The sequence below is a fragment of the Acomys minous genome (assembly GCF_964271855.1).
Source record: "Acomys minous genome assembly, chromosome: 10".
Taxonomy (NCBI): Eukaryota; Metazoa; Chordata; class Mammalia; order Rodentia; family Muridae; genus Acomys; species Acomys minous.
Genome location: NC_140491.1, coordinates 93,607,841 through 93,627,511, shown reverse-complemented (window position 1 = coordinate 93,627,511; position 19,671 = coordinate 93,607,841). Strand labels below are relative to the sequence as shown.

The 19,671-nt window shown below is 40.6% G+C and overlaps 1 protein-coding gene and 1 long non-coding RNA gene across 5 annotated transcripts in view; one reads left to right on the top strand and one right to left on the bottom strand.

The window, feature by feature from the left end:
* The window catches only part of CYTIP (cytohesin 1 interacting protein), a 62,422-nt gene that overhangs the window by 14,474 nt on the left and 28,277 nt on the right, over nt 1-19,671 (top strand). The window contains exon 1 of one of the 3 annotated variants that reach the window (XM_084798164.1): nt 5,636-5,731. The exons of the other annotated variants lie outside the window; for them this stretch is intronic. Coding sequence (XP_084654290.1) covers nt 5,661-5,731 — 71 coding nt within the window. The 5' untranslated portion in view covers nt 5,636-5,660. Of the gene's footprint in view, nt 1-5,635; nt 5,732-19,671 lie in introns of those variants that run through there. 3 annotated transcript variants of the gene reach the window in all.
* On the bottom strand, nt 5,741-19,664 carry LOC311606760. Of its 2 annotated transcripts, XR_014782428.1 has the most exons (4): nt 19,246-19,664; nt 12,564-12,849; nt 11,087-11,147; nt 5,741-6,434 (listed from the first exon to the last, which is right to left on the bottom strand). It is a non-coding gene; the product is annotated as an uncharacterized lncRNA (long non-coding RNA). The 2 variants fall into 2 exon arrangements; XR_014782429.1 differs by lacking the exons at nt 12,564-12,849; nt 19,246-19,664 and adding an exon at nt 11,946-12,309.

Genomic DNA, 19,671 nt, shown 5'->3' with positions numbered 1-19,671 from the left:
AAAGCTTCATGGGATGTCCTCATGTTCCTAGTCTGGCTTAAATAGCATTAAGGCTAGCAATCATTAAGTTTCTGTAAGAAGGACTTGGAGTCAGATATAAAACTGAAAAAGAACTTTATCTGCTCATGAAGAACTATATTCGGAAAACATCAATCAGACAATATCATTTCCTCACATTCTCTGGCTATGTGTGCACACAACTATAGCCAGGAGTCTGTTTCCTGGTTACTCACAGGAGCTGTCAATCATGAAGCATATATTGGTTCTTCACTCAGATGGGTAGTCAGAGTATGTTTACTTTTTTCCTACAGTTTATAGCTATTTTAATTTTTGTACACATCATAAAGGCAAATTTCACCTACCCACCCATCATTGTTTACATGTGTTCCTCAACTGCTAATATCCAGCAGTAGAATGTGATGGTATGGTATCACTGGAAATTCCTCCATACAGGAAGAAGATGCAGCTCAAGAGTGAGTTTCATAATTCCCTGATGAGAAATTGATCCAAAGGGATTGTTGGGTCTTCAGTTCTCTGGCTGAGTTCAAGTTGTGGCTTTAAGCATGATTATTTTTGGAAAGCCACAAGATCTTGGTATGTATTGACTTTTCAGTGCCAATGGTTTCAGTAGAGTAAGAGAAAGAGAAAATTAAATTTCTCATTGTGGCAAGGATTTGTGGTTTAATTTCCAGCTCTTGGAGGTTGAATTCTGTTTACTGGAGTTTTATTGCAATGCTGGTAATGAAATTAGAGCTGGGCAGCAGAGCAAAATATGCAGATTCACTGCCATCATCACTCATGACATCATCTTCCCAGTTCCTGGAGATGAGTCAGAATCCTTAAGTCCCTCTCTTATTGATCCTTAGTCTCCAAAGTCACAAACTCCTAAAGTCCTATTGTTTATTTATTTAATTTTTTTTTTGGAGATGTTTCTCACTCCTACTTCCAACAGCCCTCCATTGTTTTAATTGTAGTATTAATCAGTCATTTTCAATATTATATAGCAGTCATTGAGTTGCCTTCAGCAGCTGTTATAGATCCACCACCGACCCATACCCCTAAAATTACTTAACTGCTGAAAAAATTAGTATTTATTTTTATGGTAGAATTGAGTCCAAAGTATGTATTATGGTAGGCAGTTGGCCTCATTCCCAGTCCCCAGTAAGGTGCTTGGTTGTTATCACGTACACACCACACTCTATAAACACGAAGCTGCATTTGTCCCTGCTCCGGTTTTCTTCTCTTGACAACGCCCCTGACTTCATTCACCCTGACCACTGTTTCTTAATGTTCAAATTCTCTTTCTCTTTCAAAGTCAACTCCTCTTCCTGTTACCTCTGTGCTACAGCCTTTGAGCGAAGTCCTTCCAATCTTCCTGCTCTGCGCAGGTGGACAGTAGAGATATTTTCCTAGACTGACCCATGCAGGGCAGAGCTGGGTCTTCTCTATCTTTAGCATCACTTTAGAGGCAAGGGGCTCTTCTTAGCTCAGGGAAGTTCTTTGGAATTGAATTTTTCACAGATTCTCTTTGAGAAGAGCTTCAATCTAATACAGACCATCAACTTATTTTTTTTTCTGCATAAAGAGTATGTTAAGCATATGCAGTACAAATGTATGATTGGTTTGGTATCTAGCTACTCAAATTACATTTTAAATAAAACAGTGAAAAATGTGATTCTATAAAGACTATTTAAAACATAGTAGGTTAAGAATTTAGGTCACTAGAGCAAAACAGCAAGAGCTTTTACTGACTGAGCCATCTTGCTAGCCCATAACTAATAACTTAAAGATCCAAACCCAAAGCATAACTGTCAATGGTTGTTCATCCATCACATCAGCACAGGAAGTCTTTACGACCTTTGAAATGCACAACTTTACCTTCATTTTCACCACTGTGTGTAGAACTGTGCCCTGCTGTGGTGTACCCATGAGAATAGGGACCTACAGTGTTTGCTTCCCTCCTCGGCTAAACAAAGAAGCTGATACATGCAGAAGCTAGCCTGAGATGGAGCATGACAGAAAATTAATTAGCACCATCAAATTGTTTTTATTTTAAAGAAAAAAATTTTTTTGTTGTATCTTTTCCAAAATCGTTCTTCTACTAAAGGGTCTAGATTTCAGAGCTGGCTCCCCTTGCACCTGGCAACTGTCTCTCAATTACCTGCTTTAGTGTTGAAAGGTGTAGCATTTCTCCATCAGCATCTTTGGCTGTCTTATAATGTTTTGGGTGATGCTATTCATAGTAGCCCTGCTGTTTGCCTTGCCAACACACATGGCACATATTTTGGGCACAGCTCTTCTGAAGCAGGTAGAAGCTTTGTACACAGATGAAACATGCAGCAGAGAGGGGCGTGGCGCTTCTGCCTTCCCCTCCACTAGACCCTTTCATCACTGTGGAAAAAGTGTTCCACCCTTCTGTAGATAAGAATCTTTTCTTGTACATTTCCATATTTAACACTGAGACTAAACGCTGTAAAGCAACAACAGTCTTTTTCACCACATCCACACAGATAAGCGAATCAGACAATTAAGAGAGTGTGGTAGAAACTGTGACCTGCAAAACCAATAGATTTTGATAATGTCTTCTGACATGTTCTTGATGACAAACGCAAGGGGACAGATCAAGGCAACTTCCTTTGCTCCTCCATCTCATTTACATGAGGAGAGTTGACTGTATTTTGCTTTTCCCACTTTCTTGGTCCATTGATTGTTAAGAGTTGATGGAGGGAGGCAGTGGCTCAGACACACTGCTCAGTTCTTGTTTGGTCACTAGATTGCTTCTAGCTTTCCTCTCCAGATGTCGCGTTGAACTTCGTGAAATTTCTGGTGCTCTGTGAATTCTCTTGGCCATCCTTGTCAATGCTGAATGAACTTCTCTTTCAACTAAGTGCTCACTGTCATTGCCAGCCTGTCCTTGTCTAGATCCTGAAGGCTCACATCTTCTAAAAACATGTGTAGCAGAAATCCTTGGGCCAATCTGACCACTTTGGACCCTGTCACTGAGGTATGAGCTTCTTCACAGAGTCTCTGTCCAAACTCACACCTCCACAACGTGGGACAGACTAAAGTAGATGGAGTTTCCATACTAAAGTTCTCCTACGTGCTTTGAGCTCACTGTGTGAAGTTGGAGTTTTCCCAGATCAGCTCCAGTTGTTTTGTTTAATTTGGGATCAGGCAGTGGTGGTGCAGGCCTGTAATTCCAGCACTCAGGAGGCAGGGGCAGGTGATGGAGCAAGTCCGAGGATAGCCAGAGCTACACAGAGAAACCCTGTCTTTAAAAATCCAAAAAAATGAAGAAAAAGAAAAGAAAGAAAGAAATTCAATAACCTGAAAGAAAGAAAGAAATTCAATAACCTGAAAGAAAGACTCCTGTGACAGCTTTTACTATTATGCATGCAGAAAGACCTTTTAGGGTGCCATCAGGCACAGTGCTATACACCAGGAGTCCCACCCCACACTCAGAACAGAGGCAGGAAAACCATTAGATTGAGGCCAGCCTGAGCTACAGAGTTACGGTGCCTCAAATATTAAAAACAGACCAACCAAACCAACCAACAACCAGTCAATCAACAAAAGGCACTCTAAAAATGTCAGTCTTCCAGTACAATCTTCAGAGGACTGACTACCAGGGGATAGACAGTAAGTGGCTTCCAATAAGTATAGTATGAATCTAAAGGAGTCTTCATAACCAAGAGATTTTTGTTGTGGAATATATTTATGTTCTCTAATTTATATAGAATTATTTTCTATGTATTGTTGAATATATTTTCTTTTTAAAAGAGAGAGCTTTCCTACGTCACACAAATAGGAATTTTTTTTTTAAGATTACCCTCAAATTCTTCCTTTTTAATATACCAATGGTGAGCAAAAAAGACTGTGTCAATGTTTATATGTGCTTTTAAAAGTTATTGCCATTGTATCAAAATAACCTTACGTTTTTCCAGCTTCCCACCTCAGAAATCAACAGTTCAGGATGGGAAAGTATCCATTAGTGCATAAGGGTTCTTTCATAGCCATGTGGTTTATAAGAAACGGTATGCGAATTCATGTGTGCATAATGATTATGATAGATTTTATTTCTTTGGTGCATTCATTTTATTATTTTATTTTTAAATAAAAATTTGGTTACCAGGATTAAATATATTTTCTATCTTAATCATTCCAATAATTGAGGTTATTTTTTTTAATTTAAATAAAAGCTCTAGATTCATTTAATTCCAAAGCACTTGAAAAAAGGAAAACCTGTATTCCATTCAGGGCTATTTTCACTGGGCTCTTTCCATATACCTGAAGAATAAAACATTCCCCTTGCTTTTCTATAATTAGACTTCAGCATTGAAGATTTTTTTTTTGTCAGAGTAGATGTCAAGTGATTTGGTAGATGTTGTAAAATCAATCAGAGTCTTTAAAAAATTTTTTGTCCTGCCAAGACTGTGAAATACATTTGTACATATTCATTTTGAGTTGATGGATGGGTGACAGGCAGTAGGCAGCAAGAGTGAGCACTAAGCGATCCTAGTGTCAGGTTTCAACATTCTTAGCAGTCTGATTCTTAGCAGCACATGAAAAGGCATAGGAAAAGAGCAAAACCAGAAATATGTATGAGAATTTGGTCTTAAGTCAGGAAATAGCAGCAAAGAATTATTTTTACTGGGAGATACAGAAAAATAGTAAACCTGGAAGGCTGGGTTCCTTTTGATGAATAAATGAACCGATTATTTTATGTTTTATTGATAAGTTACATTATCTTATGCCATGTTGAACTCATAGAGATGAGCTGAAAGAGAATAAAAGTGAGTGAAGGATTGGAAGGCTGCTTTTATAAGGCAAATTAAAAATAGGCCAAGCTCAAGCTCAATTGATGATCTTCCAGTAGACAGTTGTGTGCTTCCGGGAGAAGAGTGCCATTCTGGGAGGCAGAGGGCCTGTCCTCATCTCAAGGCTCCTTTCAATGGAACATCATATCTTCACACAAGCAGCTGCTCCTTTGTCAGACTGCCCACTTTGGTCAAATGTGGCATTGCATGGGGCAAATTTAATGGCTTCCCACCTTCTAATGCAGTCAGAATACAGAGCAAGCAGAGGTTCAAAGTGTCTGATTCCGTTGTGCTGGGGAAATACATCATTGGTACAGCTGGAGATAGATGCTCACAGACACTGGGGGCCATTCCCAATCTGTACTGTTGGCGTTTGTGCAGTGCTCATCTCTTTTTTTCCTTCTCCCTGCAGAACCCCTTGGTGTCTTTTGTATTCACAGTCATGTCCAAACATCTCCTCTGAAAAAGAAAGAATGAAAATAGAAAAAAATTAATGCAAGTTCAGTATCTTCTGTGGCATCTACTGGTTTGTTCTCAGCCTGCCCTACTTTTTCCTCAAACCTGGCTTGCATATCAATTTAGGGTATTTCTTTGCAAATCTTATTAGAGTTTCTGCAAGAAATAACATTATTTTTAAGGAAAAAGAATTCCAGTTATAAACCCATATAAAACTTTCAGAGTACAGGGCTTAAAGCAAACAACCCTGAAGTGTATTTCTTTCTGCACCCAGGTCCTCCAGGATCCCATGGAAGAAGTAAATAATTAACTACCTACTGCTTGCTGGGAAAATGGCACAGAGCGCTCGCTTCAGGGTGTGTTGTGCCAGCACTAGATGGGTCTTCAATGTTCTCTGTAGCCCACAAGTTCCAAAGTATCAATTGTGCCCTCAGGGAAATCACATTTCAAAACTGGAGGTAGGGGACACCTAGGTTAAGCCAAGGTGTTTCACTGGAAAACAACAGCAGCCACTCTGACCTTGCCTGCTTTGTATGTCCCTCAACGCTCCCAACATTCATTTCAGACAAATTCCATTTTATTTTTCTACCTGAGGCGTTCTCCAGTATAGGTGGTTTGGCTTTCCAGTTTCTGGGGACAGTGAGCCACCTTCCGACAGGGAAACTAATAAGCAAAGTGTGGCAAGTGGCCAGCAAGGGACACACTGGAGGCTGGAAAAAGCCCAGAGTGCAAATTGTGAACTGTAATCTAAAGGGAATATTGACCTTTTGAAAAAAAGTCAAATCAGACACAAAAGGAGGAATTTCTGCCTATCAACACAGGCAAGACTACATTAGGGAAGCCCAAAATCCACCAGGGGTATATGCTCAGAAAACCCTAGGGCTTCATTCAAATTTGGAAAAGGTGAGCACTATGTTAATGACCCCTAAAAAAAACTCACCAGAGAGCTCACCTCAATCTTTCATGCTTCTTCTTCTCCCTCTTAGGGCTCGGCCACTGGGGAGGGAAGGCACACTTGCAGGCCCCTCTGTCTCTTCCCCTTAATAAACTATCTGGTTTCTTACCTGTGCATCTCTACAGAATTCTAAAGAGGCCTAGGGACACACAACCTCCCAGGTCTGCCCTCTTGACTCACATCTGTACCCGTGATAGTATCTGTAGCTGCAAAAGAAATAAAGTTAATTGTAGTAAATGGGACTGATTGGGGCTATCCCTACATCTGAGAAAAGACTCCTAACAGCTAATCTAAACACTACCGAGCAGACTAGCCATGAGAAAGGGAGTCAACAGATTTGCAGTTGAAGACTTGGGCCTGTCCTCCCAGAGTGAAGAGGAGAGAAGCCACCCTTCTCCAGTTAAGCCTCAGCTACTGTGCTCTGTGTAGAAAGATTTTGGTTTTATCATTTGTGTGGCATGAACACCTAGGTCTTGAGACCCATTTACGGAGATGTGCAACAACAGCGTAAGAAAGACCAGGGGACACTAGAAAGTCTCGTCCTTGTTAGTGAGTGTTGTCTTACACACTGACTATGGAGTTGAATGCCATATCCCAGAGAGGAGCGACAGATCGATACAATCTGGCTGCTTCTTCATTCAGTTTCTTAGCTCGTGGCTAAGAGCCAGGGATATATTTTGCTGTCTTTGTTCCGCACTGCACACGTGCTCTGGCAGGCAGCTGCTATGCCTTCCTTTCAGTGCTCAGGCATGATCAGGGTACTTCTGTGAGGGCCTACAAGAATTTACATCAGTCCTGGCCAGTAATTACTGTCTCTTTCCAGACACAACTCTTACACGTTCTGCATTTCAATGCTCCAGTGCTGTGGAGTAAATAGAGTGAGGCTGAAATGCTTACAGTCCTAAACCTTGGAGTGCCGCCGCTACCAGCGAACAGGGCTTCCTCTCTGCCAGGTGTTGTGGTGCATGCCTACAGCATGACAGTGGTGCAGCCAACTTTAGGAGGCAGATGCGTGAGGATGTGGAGTTCAAGGTCAGACTGGGCCAGAGGACATCTTGTCTCAAAACATCAAAAAGAAAGGGGTTAAAAAGACAACCCTTTCCCCCAGTAAGATGGTCAAGGGCATCTCTTTCAGACGCTGCTAATGTGAGGTGTGGGTGTTTGGATGATTGTACTTGGCCTAGGCTGTTATTTACTGACACCCCAAGTATTTAATAATCATATCTACTTTCCATTTATTCTGCTCTGTTTAAACAACAAGCTTCCGAGTTCCCTCCTACCAAAGGACTGTGTGATACAGTTAGAAATAAAATGTTTCACTTTATTCCCTTTTATCTGCCCCCTGTCCTTCCTTATTTCCCCAGAAACATTCTTATGAGGCTTAATTAAATCTCACAACATTGTTTAAGCCTGTGGGGAGGTGTCATAAAAAAGATATAAAATGAGGTTACCTACCCTGAATGGTGATGTGAGTAACTAAGTGGGGGTGTACCCGAGGCACTGTGAGTAAGGTAAACGGTTAATTGTTCAGAGGTGGTAAAGACACGTTACCTGCAGCTGGTATGGAGAGATGCTTCAGAGGACGGAGCATCTGAGGTGAGCCACGCAGAGTGTATGGAATTTAATGTGAGTGGTAAGAAGCAGGTGGTAGGCAGCGAGAAGAAAGAGCTTAGGAAGGCTCTTACATCTCGGAGCAATGAGCCGATTTGTTTAGATTAAAATTGATAACTCAAAAATTATGTAACAACTACACTGTAGATGAATTTAAATGTAAAGGTAGGAAGTGAAATTTCCAATTGATAGGTATGAAGTCAGAATATGTCCAGATGACATCATTAGAGGATGGATATCTGGGAACATAGAATATTGGGGGACCATTTTGTGGTTTCTTGTACTGGGCTGTACCTGAGCCTTGAGTTCAAAACAAGGTGGAGATGGATGAGATGGTAGAACATCCAAAGGAAGAAGTGATAGAACATGAGGTCTAATATGAAAAGAGGCATCTGAGGAGAATGGGCTGGCAGGTTGTGTCTGTCATGCAGCACCATCCCAGATACTCTGGTACTATCTGTAGCTTAGTTTATGAACATCTTGTGGCAAGAAGAAGGTGGCAAACTATACTTCTTCAATTCTGTTGCACTTCTTACCTTTGTATTTGTGATATTAGGTGCTTCTTAGGATCTTTGGGCACATTCGGTGTTTTTTTTTTTTCCTTGAAAACCAGTTAGTACATCAGTGGTGCATACTTTAATTGATGGCATCTTATTATTAAGATGTAACATAAAATGCACATTATTACTGTATTTCAGTTTTGCCTTAAATAGTCATTTCAATTAAGACAAACAATACAGCATATAAATTGCATTTAAATATTAAAAATACCATGAATATCATTCAGTAAACACATACATTGCTCTAAGTAAATTATCACAGAAAATAAATCGGTCCCAGAGCTTTAAGCAAATTATGAATGCGTTCACCACTACTTAGTGAGAACTCTGATAAATGTGTTTCTGTCATAAGTGCTAGAAGGACACAAGTAAGTGAGAGAAGAGCAATTTCTTGGACTGAGGATACATGGGTAGAGTTCAGAAGAAGAAAAGACAGATGCTTCATTTGAATAAGGCAGAATGTGACACATTATGGGAGACTCCCAACAAGGGTTTTGGATTTTCTGAGAAGATATGCTCATTGCTTCTGTGGACATCAGGTGAAGCTTGGAGAAAGAAAGATGATACATTTAAGGTGAGCATGGGAGAATGCATACCAACAGACAAAGTGGAGGAATTCAGGTAAACTATGTGTAGTGAACCAAAGTACGAAACTGGAAAGAATCCTGTGTGTTCAAGAAAGGAGGCAGATCAGTGTCATTGGAAGGAAGGCTATGGATAATAGTAACCATCCTGGGAAGCATGGAGTGACTGTTATGTACTAGACATTGTGTGTGCATCCCTGGTCCTGTGTAGAAGCTGAGCTGAGCACAATGAAGCCTGGGGCAGTTAAGTAGCCTGGCCAAGAATGTAAGGCCCCATGCTTCACCAGCTGGTCTTCCTTCTTCCTTTCTAAGAAGGCACATGAAAGGTTACATGCACAGGGACACGTGGAGGAGGGGTTGCAAAAGATGGGAAGAAATCTGAACTTGATCCTGCAGCTACAGTGATGGCATTTTCTGGATTTGAAATAACACGTGACACCTCTCCCCCCCCAACCCCGCCGATTATTGTCAATGCAGTAGAATTGTACCATAAAGGTCTTAATGATACAGTGATAGGGAAACTTAGGTTGTTTGCTCTAGGGAACTTTTAAACTGTTGCTTTTATTGTAGTATTTTGTATTGTTAAAGATATTTCTGTCCGTTTTTATTTGATCCTCGTAATAATGCATTGGGTCTTTGGAGAAACACTGCAAATGACATTGGTCTTGTAAAAGTCCTACAGATGGTGGGTGGCTGATCTGGGGAAGCAGTAACCGTTCAGAGGCCCAGATAACTGCTGTCATCTTCTGGTTCTCGAGTTCACTGTTGTTTTGGTTTCATCTCAGCAAACCTCCCTCTGCCACCGGTCATACCAATGGGCGTGAACATGGGTTTGCTTTGCTCTGGAAATCAAAACTCCAGTGCAGAAGATGGTGTCCTTACCAAGTGGAGAACTAGGCCGTTCAAGCTGTCCCCTAGAGCTCCAGCGTCTAGAGTGTTTGAAAATTTCCCTGGACTTCATTCCTCACTACACAACCATTTTGCTTCTCCCACCCATCCTCCATCTTATTTTAAAGTCAGAGGTTTAGTGTTGCTTGACTAAAGAGAAAGTGTCACTTGCTGTTCCTGCATTGACCAGAACTCACCGTATATTGTTTGTAACATTTCAATGCCTTCTATTGTACTTTGAGTCAATATTCTGGCATAGGTAGCACTGGGAGCAAAAAGCATGTTCCACTTTAAAAAATTATTTATTTTTATTTCCCATGCGTTGGTGCTTTTGCCTGCATGTTTGCTTATGTGAGGGTGTCTGATCCCCTGAAACTGGAGGTATAGACAGTGGTAAGCTGCCATGTTGATGCTTGGAATTGAACCCATGTCCTCTGGAAGAGCAGCCAGTGCTCTTAACCACTCAGTAATCTCCTCAACTCACATGCTTCACGTTTAGTATCATCTTGTCTCTAAAGAGTAGGAATGGATCATAAACTATGCTACAGATTAATCAAAAGTAGTATCTGAAACCAAGAGAAAATTAGCCTTTCCCAGTCTTGAGGCTAGAGGTCAGAAATCAAGGCAGTACCCCCTTGAGATTGGACAGAAGCCTTTCTCACCTCTTCCTAGTTTGTGATGGTGAAGTCCAACTTCAATGTTCCTTGGCATGCAACTGCAAAGCTTCAACTTCAAAATCTGCTTCTATGGTCACATGGGATTCTTCAAATTAATCCCATTGGACTAAAGCCTACCCTAATGATATCATCTTATCATGATCACATCTGTAGGTACCAAGGGTTAGGACTTCAACCTTAAAAAAAAAAACTCACGGGGACAAGAGTTGTATTTCCCATCTTCTCAGGGTCAGCACAGTTGTGAGGTAACAGAATTGCAGCATGGTTAACTTGATCATCATTGGGTTATAACCCTGGCTGTACTAGGTTCTGGCTGTGTACCCTTGGGTAAATGTGTTAGATCTAGCATGCTTTGTTGGAAAAGGAGCAATATGGTACCACCCTTACAGTTAGTATGAGGTTAAGCATGTTCATCATTTTGCTTAGCTAGTGTTATGTCTATTCACTTTGGACATGCTTATAGAGTTCTGTTGAAGAGATTGTAAGATGTACTGAGAGTTCTATCATTAAGCCACAGTCCTTGGGCTTTACTGTTTACCTGCAAGTAAAGATGTCATGTGAGGTGATTGCAGTTTCTTCTACTCTGCGTCTTCTTGTACCTTTAAGTGAGAGAGGGCAAGAAAATGAGAGTGGACAAGAGAGATTACTGATTGTATATTCTATTGGAGATCCTTTTTTTAAATTTCTTTTTTAATTTTTAATTTTTATTTTATTTTTATTAATTTATTCTTGTTACATCTCAATGGTTATCCCATCCCTTGCATCCTCCCATTCTTCCCTCCCTCCCATTTTCCCCTTACTCCCCTCCCCTATGACTCTGCTTGAGGGGGACCTCCTCCCCCTTTATATGCTCATAGGGTATCAAGTCTCTTCTTGGTAGCCTGCTATTTTTCCTCTGAGTGCCACCAGGTCTCCCCCTCCAGGGGACATGGTCAAATATGAGGCACCAGAGTATGTGTGAGAGTCATACCCCACTCTCCACTCAACTGTGGAGAATGTCTTGTCCGTTGGCTAGATCTGGGTAGGGGTTTGAAGTTTATGGCCTGTATTGTCCTTGCCTAGTGCCCTTGGAATATACCCAGAAGATGCTCCAGCACACAACAAGAAAACTTCTCAACCATGTTCATAGCAGCCTTATTCATAATAGCCAAATCATGGAAACAGCCTAAGTGTCCCTTAGTAGAAGAATGGATAAAGAAACTGTGGTACATTTACACTATGGAATACTACTCAGCTATTAAAAACAAGGAATTCCCGAAATTTTTGGACAAATGGATTGAGCTAGAAATGATCATAATGAGTGAGTTAACCCAGAAGCAGAAAGACTCAAATGGTATATACTCACTTATATCTGCATACTAGCCCAAGGGGCATGTCCCATGAAAGTCTTCACTCACCAGGAAACTGAGACAGAGGGGAGGACACCCTATTGGGACTCTAGATGAGAGAAGCATGGGAGAATAGCAAAGTAGAAGGATCCAGAGGGTCCTAGAAAACTACAAGAAGAACATTATGATAGGCAGATTTGGGCCCAGGGGTCCCACTCACTCTATTGGAGATTCTAATAAATATTGTGGATTTATGGAAAGACACTTTGTTACTAGTTTATGTCTCCTGCTTAATATTTTGAACTGTATCTATTCAACTTACTATTTTTAGTTAATAAAAGTTAAGAACCATTTCTTGTTTCCTCAAGTCAGATTTTATGTTAGATCAAGAATGAGCAGGAATGATGAATATACTGTTTTTCGTTGTATTGCATTTAAATCTCAAAGCAACTGAGATTTTATATCCATTTAAAATTGTAAAGAAGCTAGGGCAGAAATAAAATAAAAAAGATTCCGGTTTTCTAAGAAGTTACCTTATTGCCCATCTGTAGCTCCTTCTGCTACACACACACACACACACACACACACACACACACACACACTTCTAGATTATGGAAATAAAAACGGAGAAGACGATGCACATTCCGTAAGTTTCTACGGGCTGACCCTCTCTGCTGATTCACTTACCATGTACAAAGACATCCTCTACAGGTGGTAGAGTGAGCCCCAGCAGCAGATGGAGAGCAGATTGGAGGGAGGACCACTTGGAGAACGCAGGGGGGAAGCTTCCTGGGAGCTGTTCCTTTTGGATGTGGTTTAACATCTTCCTCCATCCAATTCAGTTGAGCTGGTGCCTCTCTAGTTCATTCTGAGCAGTCATTTGAATGGAGAGAAAAGGCAAGTGCAGTAGGATTGGAGGAGCAGTCTTGTGGGACAAAGAAGGACAACAAAAGCTCCCCAAAGGAACTGCCTTCTGTGGAAAGATCAGAAGGAAGGTCACTAAGGTGTGGTGTGGTATGAGGTCAGGTATCTACCAAAACAAGTGGGAGCAGGAGGAATGGACTAACAGGGAAATGACCAGACCCAGACTTCATGTAAATATTTTGTTATTCTAAGCAACTCATACAATTCCAGTTCCCAAACGGTCTTCTAGCTTTCTAAGAAAGACTTTCCCAATGCTGGAGGGTTAACTGCCCACACTGAAGTGAAAGGGTGAAGTTATGTAAAAGGTCTTAGGGGAACAGGAAGGAACCTCCCTCATTTGTTTATCTTGAATTCTTATGAAAGCTTTGGTTTTAAAATGTAACTGTCTGTGGTGAGGGAGGAAAGGATAAGACATGACTTTAGAGACATGCAGGCAGGCAGGCAGACAGACAGACAGACAGACAGACAGACAGACACACACACACACACACACACACACACACACACACACACGATGGCCATCACAGAAACAATTGATGGGTTTATATAACCCAGGTCACTGTTGTTTTTGTTTGTGATTTCATTCTCTTCTCTGCCACTATTTCGTAGATACCTCATTAGACTGTTTGGAGGAAGGATTTTGCTTCATTGGAAGAAGGTGATAAAAGAATGAAAAAAAAATCTGTTTGCCAACCAACACCAGACATCCACTGGATAAAACAGTAATTATTATTAGTATACATGAACCAAAACATGAGGACTTTAAAACTAAGAGATATTAACTAAACCTAGCTGACTCCTTAAAATTATTTACGAATTATTGAAATTTTGAAAGCTGACAACAGTATGTAGATGAAAACATGTATAAAAGGGTTAAGCCCTCTACAACAGTGATTTTGATAATTGTCTCTCTTTTTCTTCTCTGAGTCATCACCAGTGGTGGTTAATCCCACCTGTGAAGAATAAGACCACTACCATAGTGTAAAGTCAAATTTGATGCAAGCTTTAATTAAATACTGGCCAAGGTGATAGACTCTCTGGTCAGGTCCATCTCTGGGTTTACAGAAAATGGCCCCGTCACTGTTTGAAGGGACTTAAAAAGGCAATATCCACAACTCAACACATTTTCCATCTGGTCCAATCAGGGGCAAGCATACATCCTGATGTATTTCCTGCCTATGTACAGCCCCCCTACATCTAATTAAGGCAACTGGTCATCCTGCCTATATACCACTTGTCGGTGTGTGATCAAGCACATCTGATGCAGATGGGTCAATCAAATTTTGTAGAGGAAGGAGTGAAAACACGTGGCTTGTTATCTCCCCTAAGCAGTAGCCTCCCAACATTTCAGGAAGTATCTGTCCTCGGAGAAGGGGCTAAAAAATTAGATGTGGTTTTGTTTTTCGGATCTTTTAAGCACAGAAATTAAAACTTAAGAGGCAACATAAATTAAAATTTAAACCGCCACAACTCATTTAACATTTGGTGTGATGCACAATTAAAACCCCACAAAAATCATTTTTGGGCTGTCGTTGTAGAGAGAGGGGTCTGTCAGGACTCTTAAAGTTAGAATTACTGGTTGCATACTTAATTTCGTACTGTCAAATGACATCACTAATAAGGCTTGATAGAGCTACCTTCATACACAAAGTGTCTAACTGCTCATTTATTTACAACTTTGCCAGTACTGTATATCATAATTAGTATTTGCTATTTAAAATTTTTCTACTTCCTCTTTCACTAAAAATGTTGAACACTGAGAAGTGTACTGGTGATTTTTATCTTTCCTCTAAATTATCTGCTCAGGCTTTGTATTTTGAAAAATACTTTTCTAAAAAAAAATACAGCTTGAAGCTCTCTATTTGTTGTTTCTTCTTCTTCTTCTTCTTCTTCTTCTTCTTCTTCTTCTTCTTCTTCTTCTTCTTCTTCATTATTTTCTAATTAATATACAGAACTCATGGCCTTGCCTTTGTGAGTAAGTGAGCTAAAGCACCAGCCTAAGCACTCCTTTTATTAAACCACTACATAATTGTTTCTCACAGCAATACTTGGATGGCTCTTAATTTTCATCCTTGTCCATCGTAGCTTTTACTGGACAGAATTTTCACATGTTTGTGCTGTTGATACTCCCTGAGTTTTTATGAATTATGTAGGAAAACCATTCCTGATCTTATCTTATTGAAATAGTCTATATTTTCTACTTCTTATATATTCTAAATATTTACATGTGACTGTTTGAGTCTTAGGTATTTACTCAGTTCTGGTAAAAGAATATAACTTAATTCCCCTCCCCCCAAATTAGGTCCTAGTTTTTTTTTTTTTTTTGGAAGGTCTATTCTATTGCTAATGGGTTGAAATCACTTGATCGTAAAGGTTTGTGCACATGCTTGGGGTTGTTTGGGGATTCTCTATTCATTTGATAGAATTTGATAATATTCTTTTCCTTTACATTTTAAAATAAATTCATTCTATTTTTTTATCCTCTCGTACATTACATCCTGACTGCAGTTCCCCTCCCTCCACTCCTCCCAGTACCTCACCTATAACCTCTCTTCCCTCTCAGTTCCATTCATCCTTCATTTTCTTTCGGAAAAAATAGGAGGCCTTTTAGGGATATCCACTGAGCATACAGCTCTGAGTTACACTGCATCACTCAGATCTCATGAGAACAGGGCCCCGCGCCTTCCCTCACCTCCATATACCACCGTTACTATTTTGCAATTTGCAAAAGTCTTATGCCTTTTCTCTTTCAGACAACTGTAAGAATGTTTGTTAAATGTTATAAACAAAACTATGGATTTTGACTCATAGTCTATTGACTATTTTAGAGGATTTGAGGATAGTCAGCATGGTTATAAGACAGTCTCCACTTGTGGGGATAGGGTCTCTGTCTCCCTCAGTCTAGCCTTATAGATTTATAGCCATCCTCATAAAGTTTGCAAAATGCTTTCTAAGGCCATGCTTCTTTATGATGGTGTAGCTGTTTTTGATAATGGTTCTTTTACCCAGTATTTTAAGTCTCTTTATAATAATGCAATATAACAATGTAATAATTTTAATGATTAAGTATATTTATAACAAGAATTATCAGGTATCATATATGAGTTGATGTTGCAACATACTTAATTTTGTATTTAATTTTTGCAACTTATACTCTGGAAAACCATTGCTAAGTTCATTCTTTCCTCTTTTGAAATGAGTGATAGCATGTTGACCAGGCTGGCTTTAACTCCTGGGGTCAAGCAACCCTCTTGCATCAGTGTCCTGAGAGGCTGGAATCCCAGCAATGTACCATTGTGCCCTGCTAACGGTCTCTTCTATAACTATCTCTCTGTTCTAGGGAGTCTAGTCCTGGAAGCCTAGAATTATTAAATTATTTGTGGGTATGGAGTTCAACAGGAAGAACGATTGCAGGACACACCGGCCTTTCAATATTCAGCACGCATCTGGGGGGTATTTCTTTTCAGACTTAGATTTATATTACTTGCTTCTGTAAGAACCTAGCTTGCTTGGGATTTTTTTAAAAAGGAAAATGAATATTTACAGTGCCTTGGTCTCTGTATAAGGCAGTCTTTGTGAAGCAAATGTGGCTCCATTCAGCTCAAAGTCAACTTGGTAAATGCATGGGAAAAGATGGTTCTAGCAAAGTTTTAGAGAAACTCAATTGGGTTTCCTTTAGCTGATGGTGACACTGTTTGCTTTGTCCTTTCATTGAAGGAGACAAAGTTTCCAGCCCCAGTTCTATCCCTCTAAAAGAGAGCCATGTCTGTGGAAACGAGGAGGGGCGGGTGGGTGTGGGGGAAAGCTGTTCCTGGCTCGACACTTTGCTGCAGAGGAGTCAGTAGGCTATTGTTCTTTGGACGCTGTGTGCAGGCTCCTTTCTGTCTTCTGTAGGCTTGTTTTTCTCACTTGGCTTTTATTTTTATCATCTAAGCAAATTGTGCAGTATGAGAGGAACACAGCCCAGAGGGTTAATAGCACAATTGCAGCTTAATCCAGGCTGGAAGTTAGAACTTTGATGTGCTCTCTTGTCACCTCATCTCCCTGTTTGATGGATAATTTCAGGAACTGCCTTTTATCTGCATAGGCACAACTTCAAAATCACTGCATTGACCGCCTCTAAAACGCCAGAGAACTCTTGTGCACCACCGGATAATTTTCCACAACACCTGCATAACGCAGGAAAAGGTGGCTGGGATACACATATCCCTGTCTCCAAGTGACCCACTTGTCACTTTACACCGACAGCAGGACACCTTGCAGAGCTATCTCTGCCACGCACCATGGCTGTACATGTGCTCTCCAAGGCTGAAGCAGGGAGAAATGAGAATGGAACTTTTATGAAGTTGTTAGTGATGTTCCTTTGTGATAAAGTGAGTGGATGAATGTGGAAAAACATCTATTTTTACACTTGAAGAAGACAGAGTTAGCTCATCAGATTACCTCAAGCAAAGCAGATCTTGATAAGGCAACACGCCTCAGATAAACTTAGGCCCCTCTTGGGGGTAACAGTATGGTCTACCCACAGCTTTATGAGCCAGTGAATTGACCATGAACAGGTTAGAAATTGTTTCTTTATCTGTGTATTTAAAACATTTTGTCAATTATTATCTAGGTTAGGGTTAAAGTTTTTCTCTCTTGTTTTATATGTATTGGTAACTTCACTTGGTGCTTCTCACACAATAGTTATAGAAAGCTTTCATGAACCGGCTCTGTTACTTCCCCTCCGTGAACTGGCTACTCTCTAGAGACAGTCTTTCTGTATAATTTTACATTGCCATTTTCTGAAGATGAGTATTTGTTTTTGGAGAATGGTGTTTAATTCCCATTGATTCAGGGGAGAAGGGAAATGTTCACCTTTCCAAGACAGTCATTACAATGGGTACTAGACAGATAGCTCAGTGATCCCCTGGTTCACCTTGGCTCTCTTCCTCCCTTTAAGTGGCTGCTTCCTTCTTTGTACTCACATGGAAAGAGAGCTCTCTAGTGCCTGTTCTTACAAGGACATAGTCCCCTGGAGAAAGCTCCATCCCTTTGACCTCAGCTAAGCTTGATTGCTGCTTTATGCAATTGTAGTCTACATTGGAGGTTAGGGCTTTAACATGTGCAGAGTAGGACATGTGCTAGTCTCCCTTCTTACAGCACCAGAGACAGCACTTGCCTCTCCGGCCTGGCACTGGAGCACTGTGGCCAATAATCATGTTGTTTTTATGAATAGCTAGCAGGTTGGCCACAGGTTCTTGAAGAACTTCCTACCTTTCTGGTAGGAAGCACATCTTCTCATCTGGCTCTACCACATCTCCCTACGCCTCCCAGGGTCCACCTCATCCACACTAAAGATGGATTTCTACATAAAATAAAGTGTTCGATACAAGAGCATTCTGCCTCGGGTAATGGAAAGTAAGTTTTGGAGAACATGGCCGAAAATCTTTTTTAAAAATCTCTTCTCACATTCACACCCTTGAGGAACACATGACAAGTGCCATGGCATAAGACCATGGCCACCATGTTCTGGGTGGCTCTCCATGCCAAACATTTTTTATCTTCAATTGTCCCTTTGGAATAGGGCCAATTTCCTTCCCTCCTCCTTTCCCTCCTTTCCCTCCTTTCTTTCTCTTTCTTTCTTTCTTTCTTTCTTTCTTTCTTTCTTTCTTTCTTTCTTTCTTTCTTTCTTAGATTTTACATGTATTAGGGCCACCATTTGCTTCTATCTTAATCCAGTTCCACCAGTTAGGAGTCATGCAATGGTAGAGCTTTACCATTCTCTGACTTGGCTCCCTCTTTTGATTAATCCTAAAGATTTTATGACTCACATTCGGTCAGTTCTGTGTGAGCTGACCTCATCTCAACTTCTAGTGGACACACTCCATTCCATCTTGAAGCTTTTCTAATTCTTGTAAACTCGAGTAGTGACCTTCCAAATGACTTTTAGATGCCTGTATGACTTCTGTGCTATTTAAAACTTCTCCTTTTTTACTTTTGCTTTGATTCTACCTTCTACTTTCCTGCTCTGCTTCTGTGTGGAACCAGTTATTTTCAACTCCTCAAAAAAAAAAAAAAAAAGGAAAATAAAAACCAACTCTTTTCAAGTACCCTGTAATGGCACATTGCAGCAGTGGGACCATCCTGTGCTATCTTAGCTTGTCTATGACGTACTTACTTACCCCTTTCTTTGCCCTAATGTTGCAGCTTTGTTCCATCCAGCTATGAACAACATTCTGCACTAAATACACCACCTTTCCCTTCCCTCCCCACTGTGCCCTATAATGTGGATGGATAATTGCAGTAAGGATAAAAGCAGCATAAAGGCGAGTGTCGAAGGCATCTACAGCTCAAGCAATAGGCCATCTGTTGAGGAACTTTAATGAGCTAGGGTGTGCTGTAGGGGAGAAATACAGCAGGGACTTTACCTGAGACCAACATAGCCAGCACCTGAGATACTTACAGCCCAAAGAGCGAGTGCTGATGCAGTCCGCCTAAGTGCACTGAGGTGCTTCCATTAAATGAGGACATGGGTAGGAAACAGATGAAAGAAATTGAGCAAGGCATTTCCTTCCTTCCTTCCTTCCTTCCTTCCTTCCTTCCTTCCTTTCTTTCTTTCCTTTTTCTTTTTTCTTTCTTTTAAGAACTGGCAAGTTCTGTTCTGGACACAAGTAGTCAAATTCTAAGTGTTCTCACTGTTTGAGGTGAGGAAAAGTCAGATGATTTTTCTTTTTTCTTTCTTTTTTTTTTTTTAAATTGTAGCAAAGGAGCATGAGGTTCTCTGAGGCCTGGGGAGTGGGAGTGACTTGCTAGATAGGGTTTGCGTAACAGTGTCTCAACCACAACAGTCACATGGGTTCTTTCTGCTTTGCTACTTTTTTGACTGCTT